At 50.8% G+C, this 17,768-nt stretch overlaps 1 protein-coding gene across 7 annotated transcripts in view; it reads right to left on the reverse strand.

Moving 5' to 3' along the window:
- The window catches only part of SLC9A8 (solute carrier family 9 member A8), a 72,062-nt gene that overhangs the window by 5,247 nt on the left and 49,047 nt on the right, over nucleotides 1–17,768 (reverse strand). For all 7 annotated transcript variants that reach the window (XM_059036066.2, XM_067011770.1, XM_067011771.1 and 4 more), the window contains 5 exons: nucleotides 11,980–12,096; nucleotides 9,452–9,534; nucleotides 6,551–6,662; nucleotides 3,266–3,486; nucleotides 1,010–1,156 (listed from right to left, as the gene is read on the reverse strand). In XM_059036066.2, coding sequence (XP_058892049.1) covers nucleotides 1,010–1,156; nucleotides 3,266–3,486; nucleotides 6,551–6,662; nucleotides 9,452–9,534; nucleotides 11,980–12,096 — 680 coding nt within the window. The remainder of the gene's footprint in view (nucleotides 1–1,009; nucleotides 1,157–3,265; nucleotides 3,487–6,550; nucleotides 6,663–9,451; nucleotides 9,535–11,979; nucleotides 12,097–17,768) is intronic.

Below are 17,768 nucleotides of genomic sequence, written 5' to 3' on the forward strand. Positions count from 1 at the left end.
GCCTCAGTCTCTCCGGCTATCGAGTGAGACAACCCACTGCATCTACTGCATGGGTTGCTGGGAGAATGAAACGAAGCAATCATGGAAAACGTCTGGTGCAGCGCCTGGCTCACAGTAAGAACTCACGTGGCTGACAGCGATCCTGACTGCTGAGGGAGGGAAAACGGGGCTCAGAACCAAAGCGGGGCAGCAGCCGGGAGAACCCCTCCCCCACCCTGCACGGTGCAGGATGACGGTTTCAGCAAAGCAGGCCCAAGCTGGTCCCTGAGTGTGTCACTCGCTGTCAGGCCAGTGGTGCCTGGAGGGATGGAGCGAGAGCCCTGAGCCTCGGGCCACTGTCCGAGGCCCTGACAGGTCTGAAATTCCTCAGCTCAGATTCAGTAGCCGATCAATGTCCCAGGTCTATCATCCAGGAAAACCAAACTGGGTTAACAAGTCTATTATTAAACTAGCACTAGAGACTACCCTGGTGACGCAGTGGTTACGAATCCGCCTGTCAATGCAGGGGACACGGTTCGAGCCCTGGTCCGGGAAGATCCCACACGCCGCGGAGCAACTAAGCCCGTGCGCCACAACTACTGAGCCTGCGCTCTAGAGCCCGCGAGTCACAACTACTGAGCCCACATGTCACAGCTACTGAAGCCCACACGCCTAGAGCCCGTGCTCCACAAGAGAAACCACGACAATAAGAAGCCCACTCACCGCAACGCAGAGTAGCCCCCGCTCACCGCAACTAGAGAAAGCCCGCGTACAGCAACGAAGACCCAGTGCAGCCAAAAATAAATGAATTAAATAAATAAACAAACCAGCATTAAATGTGGCAGCAAAGGAAAAACGGCAGATGCAGCATGCCGCAAGCATATCCAGCCCGCGAGGCTGGGAAGGAGAGAACGCTGAGTGGGGAGAGGCCCCCACCCAACCCGGCGTGTGGGTCTTCCCTGCCCACCCTGCTCTTGGCCACTGCAGGCCCTGAGGGAGGAAGGCAAGGGACCCCTGGCCCGCGTCCCACCTCCTGGGTCAGCCGCCGCGTGAAGAAGGGGTTCAGGTACTTGGCGTCCAGCCACAGGAAGCCTTTGAGGTCCTGCCGCCTGATGTAGTGGGCTTCGTACTCCTCCTCGGTGAGCTCCGACAAGTGCTCCGACTCGACGGTGTTGCCCTGCGGCGGGGGGGGGAAGGCAGCCGAAGGCTCGTCAGCTGACACGTGCCTGGAAGCCCTCACACCACCCAGCCTACCTCCTCGCAGCTCTTCACCCAGGCCCCCGTGTCCCCAACCCTAACGGTGGCAGCAAGAGGCCTCCTGGGAGCCTGTAGGGAGGCGGGAAGGTGTGTAAGAATACGATGGACATCCAGGAAAATCAGAATTGTAAGTTGGAAGCTCAGGGCTGGGGCTTGGTCTGTAAGCTCTCCAGGTGGCAGTCTGTGCGGCCAGGACTGGGAGCTGTTCTAGGCTGTCTCTTTACCAGTGAACTGAACGAGGGAGGCGGCTTTTGTCTTTTTTTGCCTACAGAGGCCCACTCTGGGTACATTTGCTGGTCATGTGGATGCAGCGGGGAGGGATGTGGAGAGGGAGAGAGGGAGGGAAGGAAAGGACCAGCCACCCTCTGCAGGGGCTACCAAAGGCAGTTCTGCACCGTCGCCCCCAAGCGCAGGTATACCCTGGGTGTAGGAGGTGGGAGAGAGGGAGGGGCAGGGAGGGCATTTCCCTGCCGTGGAGCAGTGCTTCTCAAACTCTGGCCGGCATCGGAATCACCTGGAGCTTGGGGAGCCACAAAATGCTGGGCCCACTAGGCCCACCTGCAGTTCCTGATTTAGCAGGTCTGGGAAGGGGCCCAAGAATGTGCATTTCTAACAAGCGCCCACCGATGCTGCTGGTCCAGGAACCCCACCTTGATGACCAGTGACGGAAAGTGGGGTGGTTAAGAGTCTGCGTGACCACAGCTGTGTGATTTGGTCTCTGTGCCTCAGTGCTCTCATCTGCAAAATGGGGGTCATGAGACCATCTGCTTCCTGCCGGTTATCAGGGACAATCCAAGGAGAGCACAGGCACCACAGAAAACATGCCCTAAACAGCAGCTGCTCCCCTGAGCACACATCCTGGTTCTACCAGAGCTGTGCTTGGCCAAGTGTGGCTGCACCGCGCCCCCCACGCCCCACCCCCCCGGCAATTATCAGAAATGCAAATTCTTCGGGCGCCCACCCCAGACCTGTAAGACCCTGGAGCCCTCCACCAATCCTGACACCCACTAAAAGCTCTGAGAACCTATACTTGAGCTTTGGTTAAAAACAGACAAGAAGGCTGGTGGATGGGGGTGGGGGGAGAAGGGCTACGGAGACTGAGGAATGTTCTGTGAGCCAGCCCTGTCTGACGTCCTCCGAAGGTTCTCCCAGCAGCACAGCTCTGGCCGGAGAGGCCGCGGGCAGAGACTGGAGGCCAAGATCCGCGCAGACTGGACTCTCCAGAGTGAGAGGTGGGCCACATCCCCTTTCCCCACCTCTGGTTGAGGATTTCTGCGCCTTCCATGGCTGAGTAAAGTTACTGATGCCCTTGAACAAGGGAACTAGAAAAAGATGCATTTCTGCCAAAGCATGTGCGTGGAGCAGGGGGTGGTGCAGGAAGGCAGGACAAGAGGCCAGGGCTCCGCAGCCAGGGCCCGAGGGAACACAGGGCAGGAAAGGCACAATCACAGTGACTCAGGGGAGGAGGGTGGCTTGCAGGAGGCAGAGGTGGGCAGGGGTCCGGGTGCCTCAGGCTCGCTGCCACTGGCCCTGGGCACCTCCACCCCCAAATCATGCCCTTGCCTGTCCTCAGTGGACGGCCCACTCCCGTGACTCTCCGAGCCTCTGTGCGCACTTTCCCCTTCTACAGCCCCAACAGAAGGCTTTTTAGTAGATGCTAGGGACTGATAAGATTTTGTCATTTTGTGATTTTGCAACCCTCCTTCCAGTCCCGGCCTGATGGGGTGGGGTGGTTACTGGCAGGGGAGGAGCATTACTGGAAGAGTCTGCTAGGTGTCCACATTCCCACGCCACTGCCTCCGTGGCTTCACGAGGCCGGCAGACAACCCACCCCAAAAAGCCAAGCTTCAGACCCTGAGTCCAACCCCCTTGTCACTTTGGGAAGCTGGTGCGTGCGTGTGTGCGTGTGCCGTGCGCCTATGCGTGCACGCCCAGGGACGGATCATCCTCAGACGGTGTCTCGTTTCCCCCTTTTCTGGCGGCGAGTGGGGACCCACCCTCTGCCCCTGCCTGGCCGGCCGGCACTCACCATCTTCTCAGTCTTGCTGAGGTTGACGTCCTTCTTGTTCCTGCGTCGTGCCCTGGCGTCCTCGATGTCCGCGAAGCGGATGAGGGGCATGGTGCTGCCGCCCAGCAGCAGGATGGTGAAGAGCACGATGCTGATGGTGGTGGTGCCGATGAGCTGCCGCTTCTCCATGGGCTCCAGGTCCAGGTGCAGGCTCAGGGCGTACGGGATGGCCCCCCGCAGGCCTGGGCGACAGTGAAGGGAGTAAGAGGGACGGAGGCAGGCGGGAGGGGGCAGCGGTTCTCGGGGCAGCTGGGCCCAGCCCGGCCCCACGGCCACTCGACATTCTAATGCACCCGCCGGAGAGTCCAAACTCAGCCTGTGAGGCTCTGGGGTGTGAGAAAAGCAGGCGCAAGGAACGGAGGCTCACCTCCGTTCCCACTTCTCAGAGCGGCAGGGCGGATCGGGCGAGGTGACCTGTCCGGGCCGTGAAGCGCCGGGCGTGTGCGTGTGGAGGATTTATCAAGCCCGGCGCTTACGTCTTAGAAACATGACAGCTGGTGCCGACGAGCCCTCCCTGTGCTACGTGCTCCGCGGGCATGACCTCATCCGATTGTCACAGGAAGCCCTGTAGAGCTGGTCCTGTTATTCTCACAGCGCACAGACGAGGCGCCGAGACCGAGAATGAGGTGTCCTCCCAGGGCCACACGCTTCACTGGCAACGGCACAGAATGCCTTTTGCCCAATGCCCATTGTAGTGGAGGATGCCACCCCCACGGCGGCCAGCGGCTCAGGGGACTGCCCCACGGCCTCTCCCTTACTTCCGGTTTTGGTTCCCTGGGAGGCTGCTGGCTGGACTGAGGGGTATGGACTGGGCTGGGAAATGGCACGTTCTCTCTAAAAAACTTCCTGGCTTGCCTGGTGCCATACAGGGGGGACAGGAGCTCCCAGGGCAAGCAAGGAGGAGAGATGTCAAACGAGGACTCGTGTGAGGGTGAGGGCCTGAAGGAGAAGGGAGGGCGGGCCGAGCACACAGTGACAGGATCTGACCCACACGTGGAGGCCGGCGCATCACAGCATGATGGGGGGCTGGCTGCTGCAGCCCAGACCCTATATGGGGACAGAGCGGGGCGGAGGGAAGGGGGTGGAATTAAAAGAGACACGGGGAGCAGAATCAACAGGTCACAGGAGCGAGGGGAAGGTGGGGTGACCAGGGAAGGGAAGGGCCTGGAGGATGCCCGGGTCCTAGGAGGCTTCCTGCGTGATGGTCTGGGCACGGGGTCAGGAGTCTGGCTCCTGGGTCCACCCCCCGGCCCCCTGCTTTCCCTGGGGCTCCCTGGGGCCTCCCAGGCTGGCACGAGGAACTAGACACAGGGCCTGCCATGACTGTGGCCCGAGGATGAAATGCCTTGGCATGGAACAGCATGTGCACACAGTAAACCCTTCGTAAGAGGGAGCCACATGTTATTGTTTCCTGTGGAAGGAAGAGGGATGCTGGCAAACAAGCAGCTTGGGCAGGAAGGTAAGTTCCGTCCTAGACAATGAGATCGCAGTAGCTCCACAACATCCAAGGAGGATTCAGACACTAGAGTCTGGATCTCAGAGGGAAGGCCTGGTCAGAGGAAACAGCTTTGGGAGGGTGGGAACCAGATGGAAGTTGAGGCCACAGGACAGGTGAGCTTGTGAGAGTGGAAGAGATGAAGCAGGTCTGAGGCTGAGTCCTGAGGAAGCCAATATTTACTGAGGTGCTGGTAAAGGCAGATGGGGACCTGGACAGGAGCCTGAGGAGACCCCAAGGGAAAGGAGGGGAACCAGAGCATGGCCTGGAGGCCAAGGGAGGAGGAGAAGAGGGTGTCCTCCCAGTCAGAGGGCAAGTCGGTGGGAGGAAGGAGCCCCAAGCCGAGGATGCAGGTGGTATGAGGGCTAACCGGTGCCCACCAGCTCTGCCTGGGGGAGGCTGCTGGTGACCCGGGCGAGGCCAAGTCCAGCCCTGAGGACAGGAGGCGAGGAAGTGGAGAAAATGGGCAAGGAAAGCTCGCTCAAGAGGTCTGGCCACGATAGGAAGAGATGGGGAAGCGGCTGGAGGGGATGAGGAGCAGGGGTTTTGGCTGAAGTTGCTGGTTTTTTGCAGGGAAAAGGAGAATCTTCTACTGTTGAATGATGGAGGAGCCAGTGAGACAGGGTGAGGATCCAGGAAAGAGGGAGGGAATCAGTGGAGAGAGGCCTGGACAGCCTGAGGACACCGGGAACCAAGAGCCCTCCCTGTTTAAAACCACCACCCACTTCCCTGTAGAGGTCTCTCACCACACCCACCAGCCCCCAAAGAGCTTACATACTTTGTAAAATGCGTGATACATTTCTTAGATTTTCTTTCAGATTTTCAAGACCTTGGATCAACTACGATTTTTTTTCCCTCACTGGCAAAAAGATTAAGAAAAAAGTTTCTCTCACTGTACACACATATATACACACCTACCTACCTAGATCTGTCACACACACACCTATGTATACATTTTAAACAAGGTCTTTTGAAAAAGAAGAGAAATCTGCGAGAAATTTACAGATATGCTGTTGGACAGAAAACAGCTTACAAAGCATGTTGCTATACCCTGACCCACACAGAAATATTTTAATTATAATATTTAAACAAGAAAGCACAAAGAACTGGATGTATTGCTCCTAAGTAAATTTAAAGATGTCTACAGATGCGGTTCTTTAGGAGTCAAAGATTTATGAAACCATTTCCATCCTTTAAAAAGTAGAGGAATATGCGATTGAACAGCAACTGAAATGGTCAAATGAACTATCAGAAGTTAGTAACTGAATGAAAAAAAAAATCCAAATCTAGCCTGTAGTACAAAAAAGTTTATAAACTTTAACCTTTTTATTCTGAGCCCCTCGTTACTTCAGCCTAGAAAGCACTCAGGTGGGAGGGGCGCCGTGTACACCTTGCCCTGGGCTACCTCGTCTGTCCAGGAAGAGTGGAGGGAAGGAGGGCAAATCCTGGCTCTGCCTCCTGGGGCCCCTCGACCCGAGCAAGCCCTTTACCCTGAGCCTGAGCTTCCTCATCTGCAGAGCAGACACGCACCACCCACTTCCTGCGCCGTGGGGAGGGGGACCGCCTGCGAAGGGCCTCGCTCAGGGCCCGCGTTATAGCAGGCGCCCTTAAATGGGAGCGTGTGCATCTTGGGGCTGATGAGGCATGCTCGTTCGGCAAGGGCGCCGGGGACAGGCACGTGCATCCTCCACGGGGCCTGTGCCCTTACAACACGCCTTTTCCCTCCACCGTTCATTCAAGATCGGGCTTACCGCTGAACCACATGATGAACATCATCTTTGGTGTGATTTTATGATCTCGGAAGAAGTTCAGGAGGTAGGAGAGAGGGAAAATGTTCACCGCTCTGCCAAAGAGCACAAGCACCTGTTAACAGCAACAAACTAAGTCTTAACATGGAGAGCTCTGGTTCTTCAAGCTGAAGCTTGTTGAGGCTAACGCAGACCTGGTAACACACCCATTGTAAAGGCAGCGTCCCCTTGTCATCAAAGACATGAACTCAGTGCTAGGCAGAGACCCAGGTGATGCCAGTTTCTACGTGTCTAGGAAAAGATTAAAGCTTCGTATGTTACGTTTCCGTTGTCAGAAAGAGAGGACTAGCAAGGTATCAATGACAGCTTTAGTAATGCCAAGAGGCCGTGCAGAAGTACCCAGAGATTAATTTAAGGGTAATCTGGCTCCTCCGAATGTGCTCCACTGTGGGACGGGCCTGCACTAATCATTCCCAATGGGCTAGCTCTGGAGGAACAGACAAGGTATTCCTGCCTCTCCCATGGGGGCCCCACTCCTCAGGGAAAGGAGCGAAGACTGAAAAGCGCCTACCTATGTCCGTAAATGCACAGGTGGGTTCTAACAGGAGGGCACATACACCCTGTCTAGTTGCTTGCCATGGCCTTCGGTCCCTAGCCATCTCCAAAGGCATGTCGATTTTAACAAAATACAGCTTTATGTAAAGTCTGAATCTTATCTAAGTGGCTTCTTAGAACTACTTATTAATTTACTTCCATTTCCTTCATCTTGGTTCTCACCATAACTAACTTGAACAGAATAATATATGTATAGACACTCTAAGGCTCTAAGTTTATTCTTTTAACCAGCATGAATTGACTGTGCTTTGGACTGCTGTGCCTTGGAAGGTCAAGTTAATAATTACCCACCATCATCTAACATTTATATGCCAGACAATGCTCTAATCATTTTATGTGCATTATCTTGTTCAATTTACATCCTTCCAAAGGTCTTATGAGGTAGGTGTTACTGTCTCTATTTTAGAGACAAGTAAACTGAGACAGCGAGAGGTTAAGTATCAAGTGACTGGTCCAAGCTGACCCAGGCAGGAAGTGGTAGAGCCAGGTCCCAAACCTCGCTCGGTCCCCAGAGCCCATGCCCTTGACCACTGAGTGAGTCTAAGGTAATCCATCTGAGCGGCACAGGCCGTCTCTTGGAGTGCCAGGGCCAGACTGACCAGTTGCTCAGGGGAAACTGAGTCACCACCCCGGGCATCGCCTCATTTTTCTTTCCCTCCCAGCTCATGGCTGGGATCGCCACCTCCCTGTTTCACCCACTGAAATCTAATCTTCCATTCCCACATTTGTGTTTGTTTCAGGGTTGACCAAATGTGGCCCCTTTCACCCAGTGACCACACTAAAGGCTACTATACTATACTTTCTATAAAAGACATTTGCTGCCGTTTTCTTGTCCTAAAACCTGAGTTTGGAGGACACGTAACAGTGACAAAAGCAATGAGCTCGTGCCGACTAAGGCAGAAGCACCCAGATGGCAAGGAGAAACATCTTTTCCTTTAGGGTTCCTTATCTTGTCTGCCTCAGGTTCCCCATATGCCAAATAGGTAGGCCTCACTGGTTTGCATATGGCAGGTGACAGTGATTTAAAAGAAAAAGCCTGCCTCTCAATAGCTGTTTTGTTAAGTGGAGCTGGTAATAAAAGTTAACTCAAGATGAATTATGGTAACTCAACAAGGGGTGCTTTGTAAGTGCCTTCAATTAATAGAGGATCTAAAAAGACAACAAACAGATCAAATTAGGGACAGGAGTATAAATCAGCAGGAGGACCTATGGGAGATGGGTTCACACCGACGGGACAGAGACACAGGAGGGACACAGACGAGGGGCCTGGCTACACCAGGCTAATGCCCAAATGTTAGCCATTCCCGTCACTTTGATCAGATACCTGAGGGAGCTGGACCTTTCTTTTAAATGCTTAAACATTTATTTTTCTCCCATTCCATTCCCGATCTGATTTGAATGCAAATGATTAAACTTCTATTTTCTTTTAAAGGTACATTTTAATTTGTCTCCTACTGCCACCACCCCTCTCTCGTCCAATTACAACACTGTTTCCCAAATCTTCTCCAGGATAAGAATCACCTGGGATAATGACCCCTACAGATGAATCTCCTAAGGAGGTAGTAAGGGCCTCCTAATCTTTACCTTGAACAAGTGTCCAAGGTCGTGCTTATAAATGGACACATTTGAATGAAACCACAGCAAGAATTAGGTATATTCACTATAATCATCCAGAAAAAGTAGAAAAGAAAAAGAAATCATCCCCAGTTCTACAACCACTGTGAACGTGTGGCTGCATTTTCTTACATATTTTCTATGCATGCTGTTTTTTTTTTTTTTTTTTTTTTTTTAATGCATGCTGTTTTTACATGGCTATGATCAATTACACGGTCAATTCTGAAATCTGCTTTTACTACATAACATTAAAAACCGGTAAATTTTTTTTTTTTTTTTTTTTATGGCTGCGCTGTGCAGCCTGCAGGATCTTAGTTCCCTGCTGACCAGGGATCAAACCTGTGCCCCCTGCAGTGGAAGCTCGGAAGTCTTAACCACTGGACTGCCAGGGAAGTCCTGAAAAAAATGGTAATTTTTAAAGAAGACTATAACAATTCAAGTCCACTTAAATTTAAAACCAAGCAAAAATTCTTTTCTAGGGATATTTATTTACTTAATTCCGTCCCTTCCCATTTATTGTATGTTCACGAATTTTTAACAGAAAGAATCTTCAAACAGAAGGTTGTCTATGTAGCTGTTGACTTTGACCAGTTAACAGTTACATAAATGAATCCAGACTATGTGGTTATTGATCTACAAATAAGTAGTTAAATAAAAAACAAGGAAAATACTTACTATGCACCAGATGACAAAGGAAATTTCAAACTTGTGAGGGAAACTAAAAATGGACAGGCCAAGAAATGCAAACACACATGTTTCTGAAACAAACCAAAGAATGGATTATTCAGCCTCAACTATTTTCTTCCAATACAGCACGGGATTGTTATGCAAGCAAACATTCAGAAGTTAATCAGAATCCGGTACACCACTTCGCTTATTTTCTGGAAAATCCTGCAACCAGTACCTTGGCAAACTTGTCCTTTGATTCTCTCATTCTTTTCTATCACATAAGCAACAAGTGCTTGCTATTCAGAATCTCCTAATTTAATAAGCCAGCTGTCAAATACCCATGCAAATAAATACTCTCCCACCCGGGGACGATGATAAATATATGAATCTGTCCATTTGCTGAACACTGTGATTAGCAAGGATCCCAACTGCGGCAAAGTGGCGAAAATTCAGAGCAAATGACTGCAGACGCCATGTGACTAGTGTGAAAGGGCCCTTTGTTAACTTCCCTGCCAGAGTGGACAAAGCCAAATGACGGACTTCAAATATTAAATGTTGCCACAAAGTTTAGAAGAAGGCTTACACCCTGCAGGATTTGCAGGAAGAAATACATTTCAACTCTTGGCTCCACTCCACAAGTCAAAGAGAGTCTGACATTTACTCTTGCTGTACAAGCAGTCACTTGTGTATCCTAAGAAAAAGCACCTTAGAAATTCCTAGCACTAGGCTCCCCGCTTAGACTGTGACATCCTCCAGAATAACCGTAGAGCCAGGGAGACAAAGACACTATTTTAAAAGTTGAGCAGCATAAAACATCAAGGCTGTTTTAAAACATTTCAGCAATGTTTTTTTTTTCTTCAAAGAAGTCCAGAAGCTGTACAGTATACTTACCCTTCTCCTCCCTGAATGTTTTTCTTATCAAATATTTTTGTCATCTTTCGAAATCAGCTTATTTAGAACCCATTCAGATCTATGTAATGCTTTTCCCTGGCAGCATGAATACTATTATGTGGATACGTCACGGTTAATTTAATGAGCCCTTGATGGATATTTAGGCTGTTTCTATTTCTGATACTGAAAAAGCAACAACAAACATCCCTGCGCACAGACTAAATTCCTGATGGTAGAATCGCTGGGTCAAAGAGTATGTGCCTTTTAAATTCAGACTGATGCGGCAAATGACTCTCCAAAAAAGATGGCATCAATGTATATGCCCATCAACAGGGGCTGTTTTCTATATGTTTGTGCCAGAAGTGGGGAATCACCAAACTTAAAATCTGATGGGTACAAAATAGAGTTTGACAGATGTTTTGTTTTACATTTCCTTATGGTGAGAGAGTCTTTCGCCATGACTTTCTGAGAAGGGTGCTGTGGAAACAATACCCACTGGGCCAGCAAGAGACACACCGCTTCCAGACTCACTTCTTAGCCATGAGACAGTGCTCAAGTCATGTGACCTGAGACTCCCTGTTTGTGGAATGAAGTCTGCACAGCTTGCCCCCGACTCCCAGCACGCGACAGCGTGGACCTGGTGCTTCGAAATGAGACAGGCCACAGAAATGCCAGGGGAGGTGCTGAGGAGGACAGGCAGGGCACAGCCACTTGGGGGCCAGCGTAAAGGGACAGTGCGAGAGTGGCCCCTTCACTCCCGGGTGTAAACCAGGGGCAGGTACACGATGGGTTCATCAGACTGCGATGCGTAACCGAAACTGCCTAAGAGAAAGTCACCTCGGTGCGGCCCAGGCCAACGATGACACCTCTACTTCAGGATTTGCCGGAGACACGTCCTTCAAGATGCTCTTGTGAACAAAGGGGCCTGTGGACAAGTCTGGGAAACGCTGTCACTCTGTCTCTCTTAGAAACTCACAATGCACGTTGGCGGCAAAGTCCCACAAGTTCAGAAACTTGTTAAACTTTATTTACCCCAGGATTTCCCAGACTGTTTTTTGACTATGGAGTCTTTTTTCACTTAATTCTCATCAACATCAGTTCCAAGGAACACATTTTTTAGAAATGTCACTTTCATATGTTGCAAATACATGAGTCTCAAACGTTCGTTATTAGCAGTTCTCATTATTATTATTATTATTTTTTTTTTTGCGGTATGTGGGCCTCTCACTGTTGTGGCCTCTCCCATCGCGGAGCACAGGCTCCGGACGCGCAGGCCCAGCGGCCACGGCTCACGGGCCCAGCCGCTCCGCGGCATGTGGGATCTTCCCGGACCAGGGCACGAACCCGTGTCTCCTGCATCGGCAGGCGGACTCTCAACCACTGCGCCACCAGGGAAGCCCCTCATTATTTTTTGGTCTTAAAATTACAGGCATCGAAAGTGCCATTTGTTGGGTCTTAGGCTTACTTTATGGAATGTGAAAGCCAGAGTAACAAACAAAAGCTAAGGGAGTGCAGTATCTGGCTCTGAGAAATTCTGCGGCCTCTTCTGTCAGGGAAAATCTCAACGGACTCCTGGAACAGGCTGAGGAAGAACAAGTAGCTCTGGGTAGGCCCACGTGGGACCACACAGAGGCAGAACTCACCGCACAAGAAGGCCACAGTCCGGAGGGTTTGCTGCATGAGGATCTGGGTGACTGGGGACAGGTTATGGTGTGTGTAGTGAGACATCACGATGCCTGAGAACAGGATGGCCATAATGCCTAAAGAGGGACAAAGGGGCAAAGTGCACAGACATGAACAGAACAGAAAAGCACCTTCCATGTGACAGGCAATAATGCCTCACACTTCCTACAAGTCCCTGGAGCCTATAGTATTAGGTGTTTTAAGAAAAAGGAGAGGAAAATAATACCCGAGGCCTCCCAGAGGCTGCAGGGAACTGCTGAGGGCCCGTCTCTCTGGCAGCTTCATTACCGGCTGGGTGACCTTGGGCCAAGTTTCTTCCCCTCACCGAGCCTCAGTTTTCTCAACTGTACAGTGGGACTAATAGTACCCAAGCTCATGGAAATGTTAGGAGGGTAATGCAGAGAAGCCGTGTAAAGTGCCCTTCGCAAGACCAGGGCAGAACAGGTGTGAGCCGTCACTGTCATTCATGGATATAAGAGGGGCAGGTGAACCACTCTTGGGACAGAAAGGGAACATTAAGAATCTGAGTATGGAGAATGGGTGGATTTTTATTTGCTTTGTCATACTTTAATTTTGAATTTTCCCATAATCGCCATGAATTAACCTTATGAAAAGAGAGATGTGTTGTTAAAAAAAAAAAAAAAGTGATGTCTTTTCTTTAAAGGTCACCGTGAGAGAGTCTACAACTTTTGTTGTGTACTCAGGATTTGAGTTTCAACTTTTGTCCACTGCCCCTAATCACTGCTGAAGCCACTTCCATGGGTTTCTTCTCAGTGTCTCCCTGGTGAGGCAGCAGCAAAGAGGTCTTTATTTCATGTAAGGAAGCTGAGATTTTTACAAAGCCATTAAACAAGCTGCCAAGATACATGAATTCCAAGTCAAACTTTATAAGCAAAAATTTAACTCACTTCTGCCATTTTGTAGAAACAGATTACTGGCTAACTTTCCATTTAAAAATGAGTGAAGCAAAGGAGAATGTCCTACTTGGGAGGGCAGGAAGCAAAGGAACTGGACAGGAAGTGCACTTGGGGGACAGAAGTTTAGCTTTGATACCTGAAGGCTGGGTCTCTTCACAAGGAGACTCAAAAAGGGGCCCTGCTTCCAATTTCCCTCTTCCATTCCCAGAGCTAGTACAGGGCTTGGAAGAATGCCCTTGGTCTGTTGGTCCAGTGTTAACCTGTCATCCATTTAAGTGTTCCCACTTTCAAGTGACAATCCTCTCCTTGGTCCTGCCATGGGCAGAGCATGTCTGGCGTACTAGCCTGACTTTTACACCCTAACCTTGAGTTGAGGAAATATATGCACAGGAGTCAAAGAGATGTCTTTATATCTGACTGTACATAAATGAAGTTTTTTCTTTCTTTTTGGTGCAATAAAGTTTGTTTTGGCAGAAAAAAAAATGATTGAAAAACACAGAATTGCGTTGGAGACATTTCACCTGCTAACTTGCTGCATAAACAAGACCTTACAAAACAGAGGAAAACCGTGCTCTTTGTGGTGCCCGACAGGTATTTCCTGGCCGGAGAGACAGCAGTAGCTGGAACGTGTTATCTCCTGGCCCTCTCGGGAAACAGCAAATTCCTCTGCTCTTTCATTTTTCCCAAAAAGGAGGCCAGACAGGGCAATTCCAGCAACGCTGCCCACGAGCCACACCTGATGAGCCTGGAGAAGGGAAAGGAGTGGGCAGGAGACTTCTTTACTTGCTACTTTAGAGCAGTGAGAAGACTCTGCAAGTAATGAGCTGTTCTGAGCCTCTGCTCCGCTAGATACAACACACAATAACACCACCTCCGGCCGCCGCCTCAAGTCATCTGCCCTTCTCAGTAAGTTCCTGCAGGCGACCACCTGAGAGCTTCTCCTTCCTGGCTCTGCACCCAGCCCGCAGACGCCACAGGGAACGTGAGGTGAAACAGAGGGAGAGACCAGAGCCGTCGAGGTTGGGGGAGGAACACGCGGCAACAGCGCGCTTCGGTTTCTGTGGAACTGCTCCTAAGCCTTCCTCTTCCTTCTGTGCAGTCCAGCGCTGGAGGCGGCTCTGGCTCCTGGGCTCTCAAAGGGCTCTGTTTCGCCAGCCTGCTTCAAGCACGGTTATCAATTCACTGCAAAGCTGAGGCTTTGGAGTTCTTACCCTGAAGGGAGAGTCAACCCCAGAGGAGCCTGAAACCACTTAAGCTGTGAATCACAAGCGCTGAAGCTGTCACAGGAGTGGCCTTCCGCCCATGTGCTCATTTTGCCCACAGAACGAGGTCGTCACAGCCCACGGGAGTCCCGGCATTAAACAGCCACGGCAGAAAGCCAAGTGTCTGGGAAGTCAGCTCTGACCGTGAAACGTGGAACTTCCCGCGGGACTGAGCATCAGGAGAGGCCACTGCCAGAGCCCCAGCAAGCTTTCCTCCACAGGAAACAAGGAGACAGGCTCAACGCAGAAGGGGTCTGGCTGGCCGCTTCAGTCTGGTGCACCGTAGGCCAGGGGTTGGAAACCCAAACTCCCCAGGGGCCAGACAATAAAGCTAAAAACAAGAAGTGGGTGAGTGGCACATGGGCAAAGAAGGCACGAGCCCATCTATAAAGGGCCGATGGCAGCCCTGTGGACGGGGGCCTACTTTCCGGTTTTTGAGAAACTCCAGAAATCTGTTTCTTATGGGAAATCTTCCAACTTTTTTTGGCCACGCCACACAGCTCGCTGGATCTTAGTTCGCTGACCAGGGATCGAACCCCGGGCACCTGGCAGTGAAAGTAGTGAGCCCTAACCACTGGACCGCCAGGGAATTCCCAGAAATCTTCTGACTTTTAACGACAGCAACTAATTGAAGTGTTTAAACATTTTCTGTAGAGATAAACAAATCCCATTTGGGGGCTGAATTTGGACCATATAGAAATGGGCCCTATGGCCAACAAAAGAGTGACCAGCCAGCTACGACCTTCATGCCAGTCTAGTCTGGGGCTGGGGGAACTCTCAAATCCCGGGGGCTAAAGGAAAGAGCCAGGGTCAGCAGTGGGCACAAAAGCCACAGGGGCAGCTCAAGTGTCTGCCCTACGTGCCTTCCCTAAGCCCAGGTGACTTTACCACCTAGACGACCCTCACCCACTGCAGCTGCCCCCCGCGTAGGCTGCAAAGACACGGAAGGGGAAAACGGTCCAGCAGGCTCACTCCTGGAGATAAAAGGCCTGGGGATTTAAAACATGCCCTGGAATGAAGAATCCTGATACATTTACTTCTTTCAGAAGGCGAATTCATTCAAGGAAGTAGACAGCAGTACAGCAAATGGTCAGCCTCTTAGAAGGAAGGCAGGAAGAGAAGAGAGGGAGGGGGGAGGGAGGAAATCCATTTCTAGTCTCAGTTAAATCCATCGTTTCAAATGTAATTAAGGAATAAAGGATTCAAATCCAAAAGGCAGGAGTTGAAAGGGTATTGCGTACAACGTCTACTGCACTGAACTTTACTGTGGGTAAAACAGGATGTACTTCTTGAAGGCTGAGTCAGGACATAGTCAGTTTTCTTTGTTAATTACCCAATAAGGAACGTATTTTGCTATAAAAAAATCTGAACTCAGAGGTAAAGAGTAAAACAAGACTCTCCATTCACACCGCCTGCCCAGAGGTAACTACTATTAACAGTTCAACATGCAGACTGCCAGCTCTTTTACTATGCCATTATAAAGTTTATCTGTCTTTAAAAAAAGTAATAAACAGGACCTTCTCTGGTGGTGCAGTGCAGGGGACACGGGTTCGAGCCCTGGTCCGGGATGCAGCAGAGTGACTGGGCCCGTGCGCCACAACCACAGAGCCTGCACTCTAGAGCCCGCGAGTCCCAACTGCTGGGGCCCACGCGCCTAGAGCCCAAGCTCCGCAGCAAGGGAGGCCATCGCAATGAGGGGCCCGCACACTGTGGCGAAGGGTAGCCCCCGCTCGCCACAAGTAGAGAAAGCCACGCACAGCAGCAAAGACCCAATGCAGCCAAAAAAAGAAATAATATATTTTTTAAAAGTAATAAACAGTATCATATTACAGATATGACACGTATTACTGGCAGAGTGATTTTTTAAAAGTCCTCCAACACTTGGCTTTGCATGTGTAACAGAATGCCAACTCCTTCCCAGGCCTACAGAACCCTGCGGGACGGGGTCCCTGCCGCCCTGTTTCAGCCACGCTATCTTCCTGCTCTTCCGGGAGCGGCCAAGCCCCTCAGATCTATCTGGGACTCGCGGCACCTGCTGCTCCCGCTGCCAATCCCCCTCCCCAGAGCCTCCAACGCTGCCTCCTGTTCACCACACAGGCCTCAGCCCCAGTGCCACCCCTTTGAGGACACCTTCCTGACCCCCTACCTCATAATGTTCCTGCCCCCGTGACACTCCATCACATCACTCTGCTTTCTTTTTTTCACCTCACTTCTTACTACCTGAAATTACCCTATGTGTTTGCTTACTTGCTTATTATCTTCCTTCTGCAGGCAGAAACCTGATCCTGTCTTATTACTGTACCTCTGAAACCAAGGAGCGTTCTCGGCACAGGATAGGCATTAAATAAATATTTACTGAATGGATGAGTGAAAGGAGGTTTCTCTTTTTCTTTTTTAAATTAAATTTAATTAATTAATTTTTGGCTGTGTTGGGTCTTCGTTGGTGCGCGCGGGCTTCCTCTAGTTGCGGCGAGTGGGGGCTACTCTTCATTGCAGTGCACAGGTTTCTCATTGCGGTAGCTTCTCTTGTGGCAGAGCACGGGCTCTAGGCGCACGGGCTTCAGTAGTTGTGGCTCGCGGGCTTAGTTGCTCTGCGGCACGTGGGATCTTCCTGGATCAGGGATCAAACCCGTGTCCCCTGCACTGGCAGGTGGATTCTTAACCACCGCGCCACCACGGAAGCCCCAGAGTGGCACTTTTATTATGTCTACTTCGTATGAGGAAGTGGAAGCTCAGAGTGGTTAAGTCTGCTCTCTGCGGTCACACAGCTAATGAGAGGTGGAGTTGGGATTCAAAGCGAGTCTGCCCGGTGCCCTTAACCGCTGTGTTCTAGACACACAGATTTAGGTAAATGATTGTTAGGGAGAGCGTCCTGTTTGGCGGTCCTGGTAACCACTCAGTCCTCTGTGACAGTCAGGAAAAGCAGAGCACAAAGAGGGAGGAAGGGGAGGGGACGGCACCAAAGTCACCTTTGCTGTTCGTACCCTTACAGCAACAGGGTGGGCCTCCCCTTCTCTGAAGACCCCGAGTGACAGACACCCCACCGGCAGAGTGTGGGCAGAGCCAGCCTGCCACCCACGGGTGGACGAGTGTGTCCTTGGCTTGCACGTGCTCTTTTCGGCCCCATCAGCGTGCACGGCAGAGGTCCCCAAGGAAACGAAACCCCTACAAATAGAAAACACTACCTCTCTGAAGAAAAGACAAGAAAAACACTCCCCGGTTTTATTCACAAATTTCAAATGGATGCATGAAATATATCTTTGCCACCAGGTACTCAGTGTTCATCTCAAAGGGGTGGGGAATGATCTAGAAAAACAGAGGTAAAAATAGCTAGGCTAGAGCCAAATGACTCATAGGTAGTGTTTATGTAAGTGCCAAAATTCAGGAAAGATAAGAGAGGGAACAGGATGGTAGATACTGGGATGAAATTATCCAAGAGAACTGGCTTGGGATTAAAAACAAACGAGACCCCAAGGTTTACAAAGTTCTCCAGCGAAAACGGCCAGAGTCCTCTCTGCCGCCTCCTTGGCAAGACCTGCTCACAGAGAACCCATGTGTGACGCCAGACAG

This window comes from Kogia breviceps, chromosome 14 (assembly GCF_026419965.1).
Source record: "Kogia breviceps isolate mKogBre1 chromosome 14, mKogBre1 haplotype 1, whole genome shotgun sequence".
NCBI lineage: Eukaryota > Metazoa > Chordata > Mammalia > Artiodactyla > Physeteridae > Kogia > Kogia breviceps.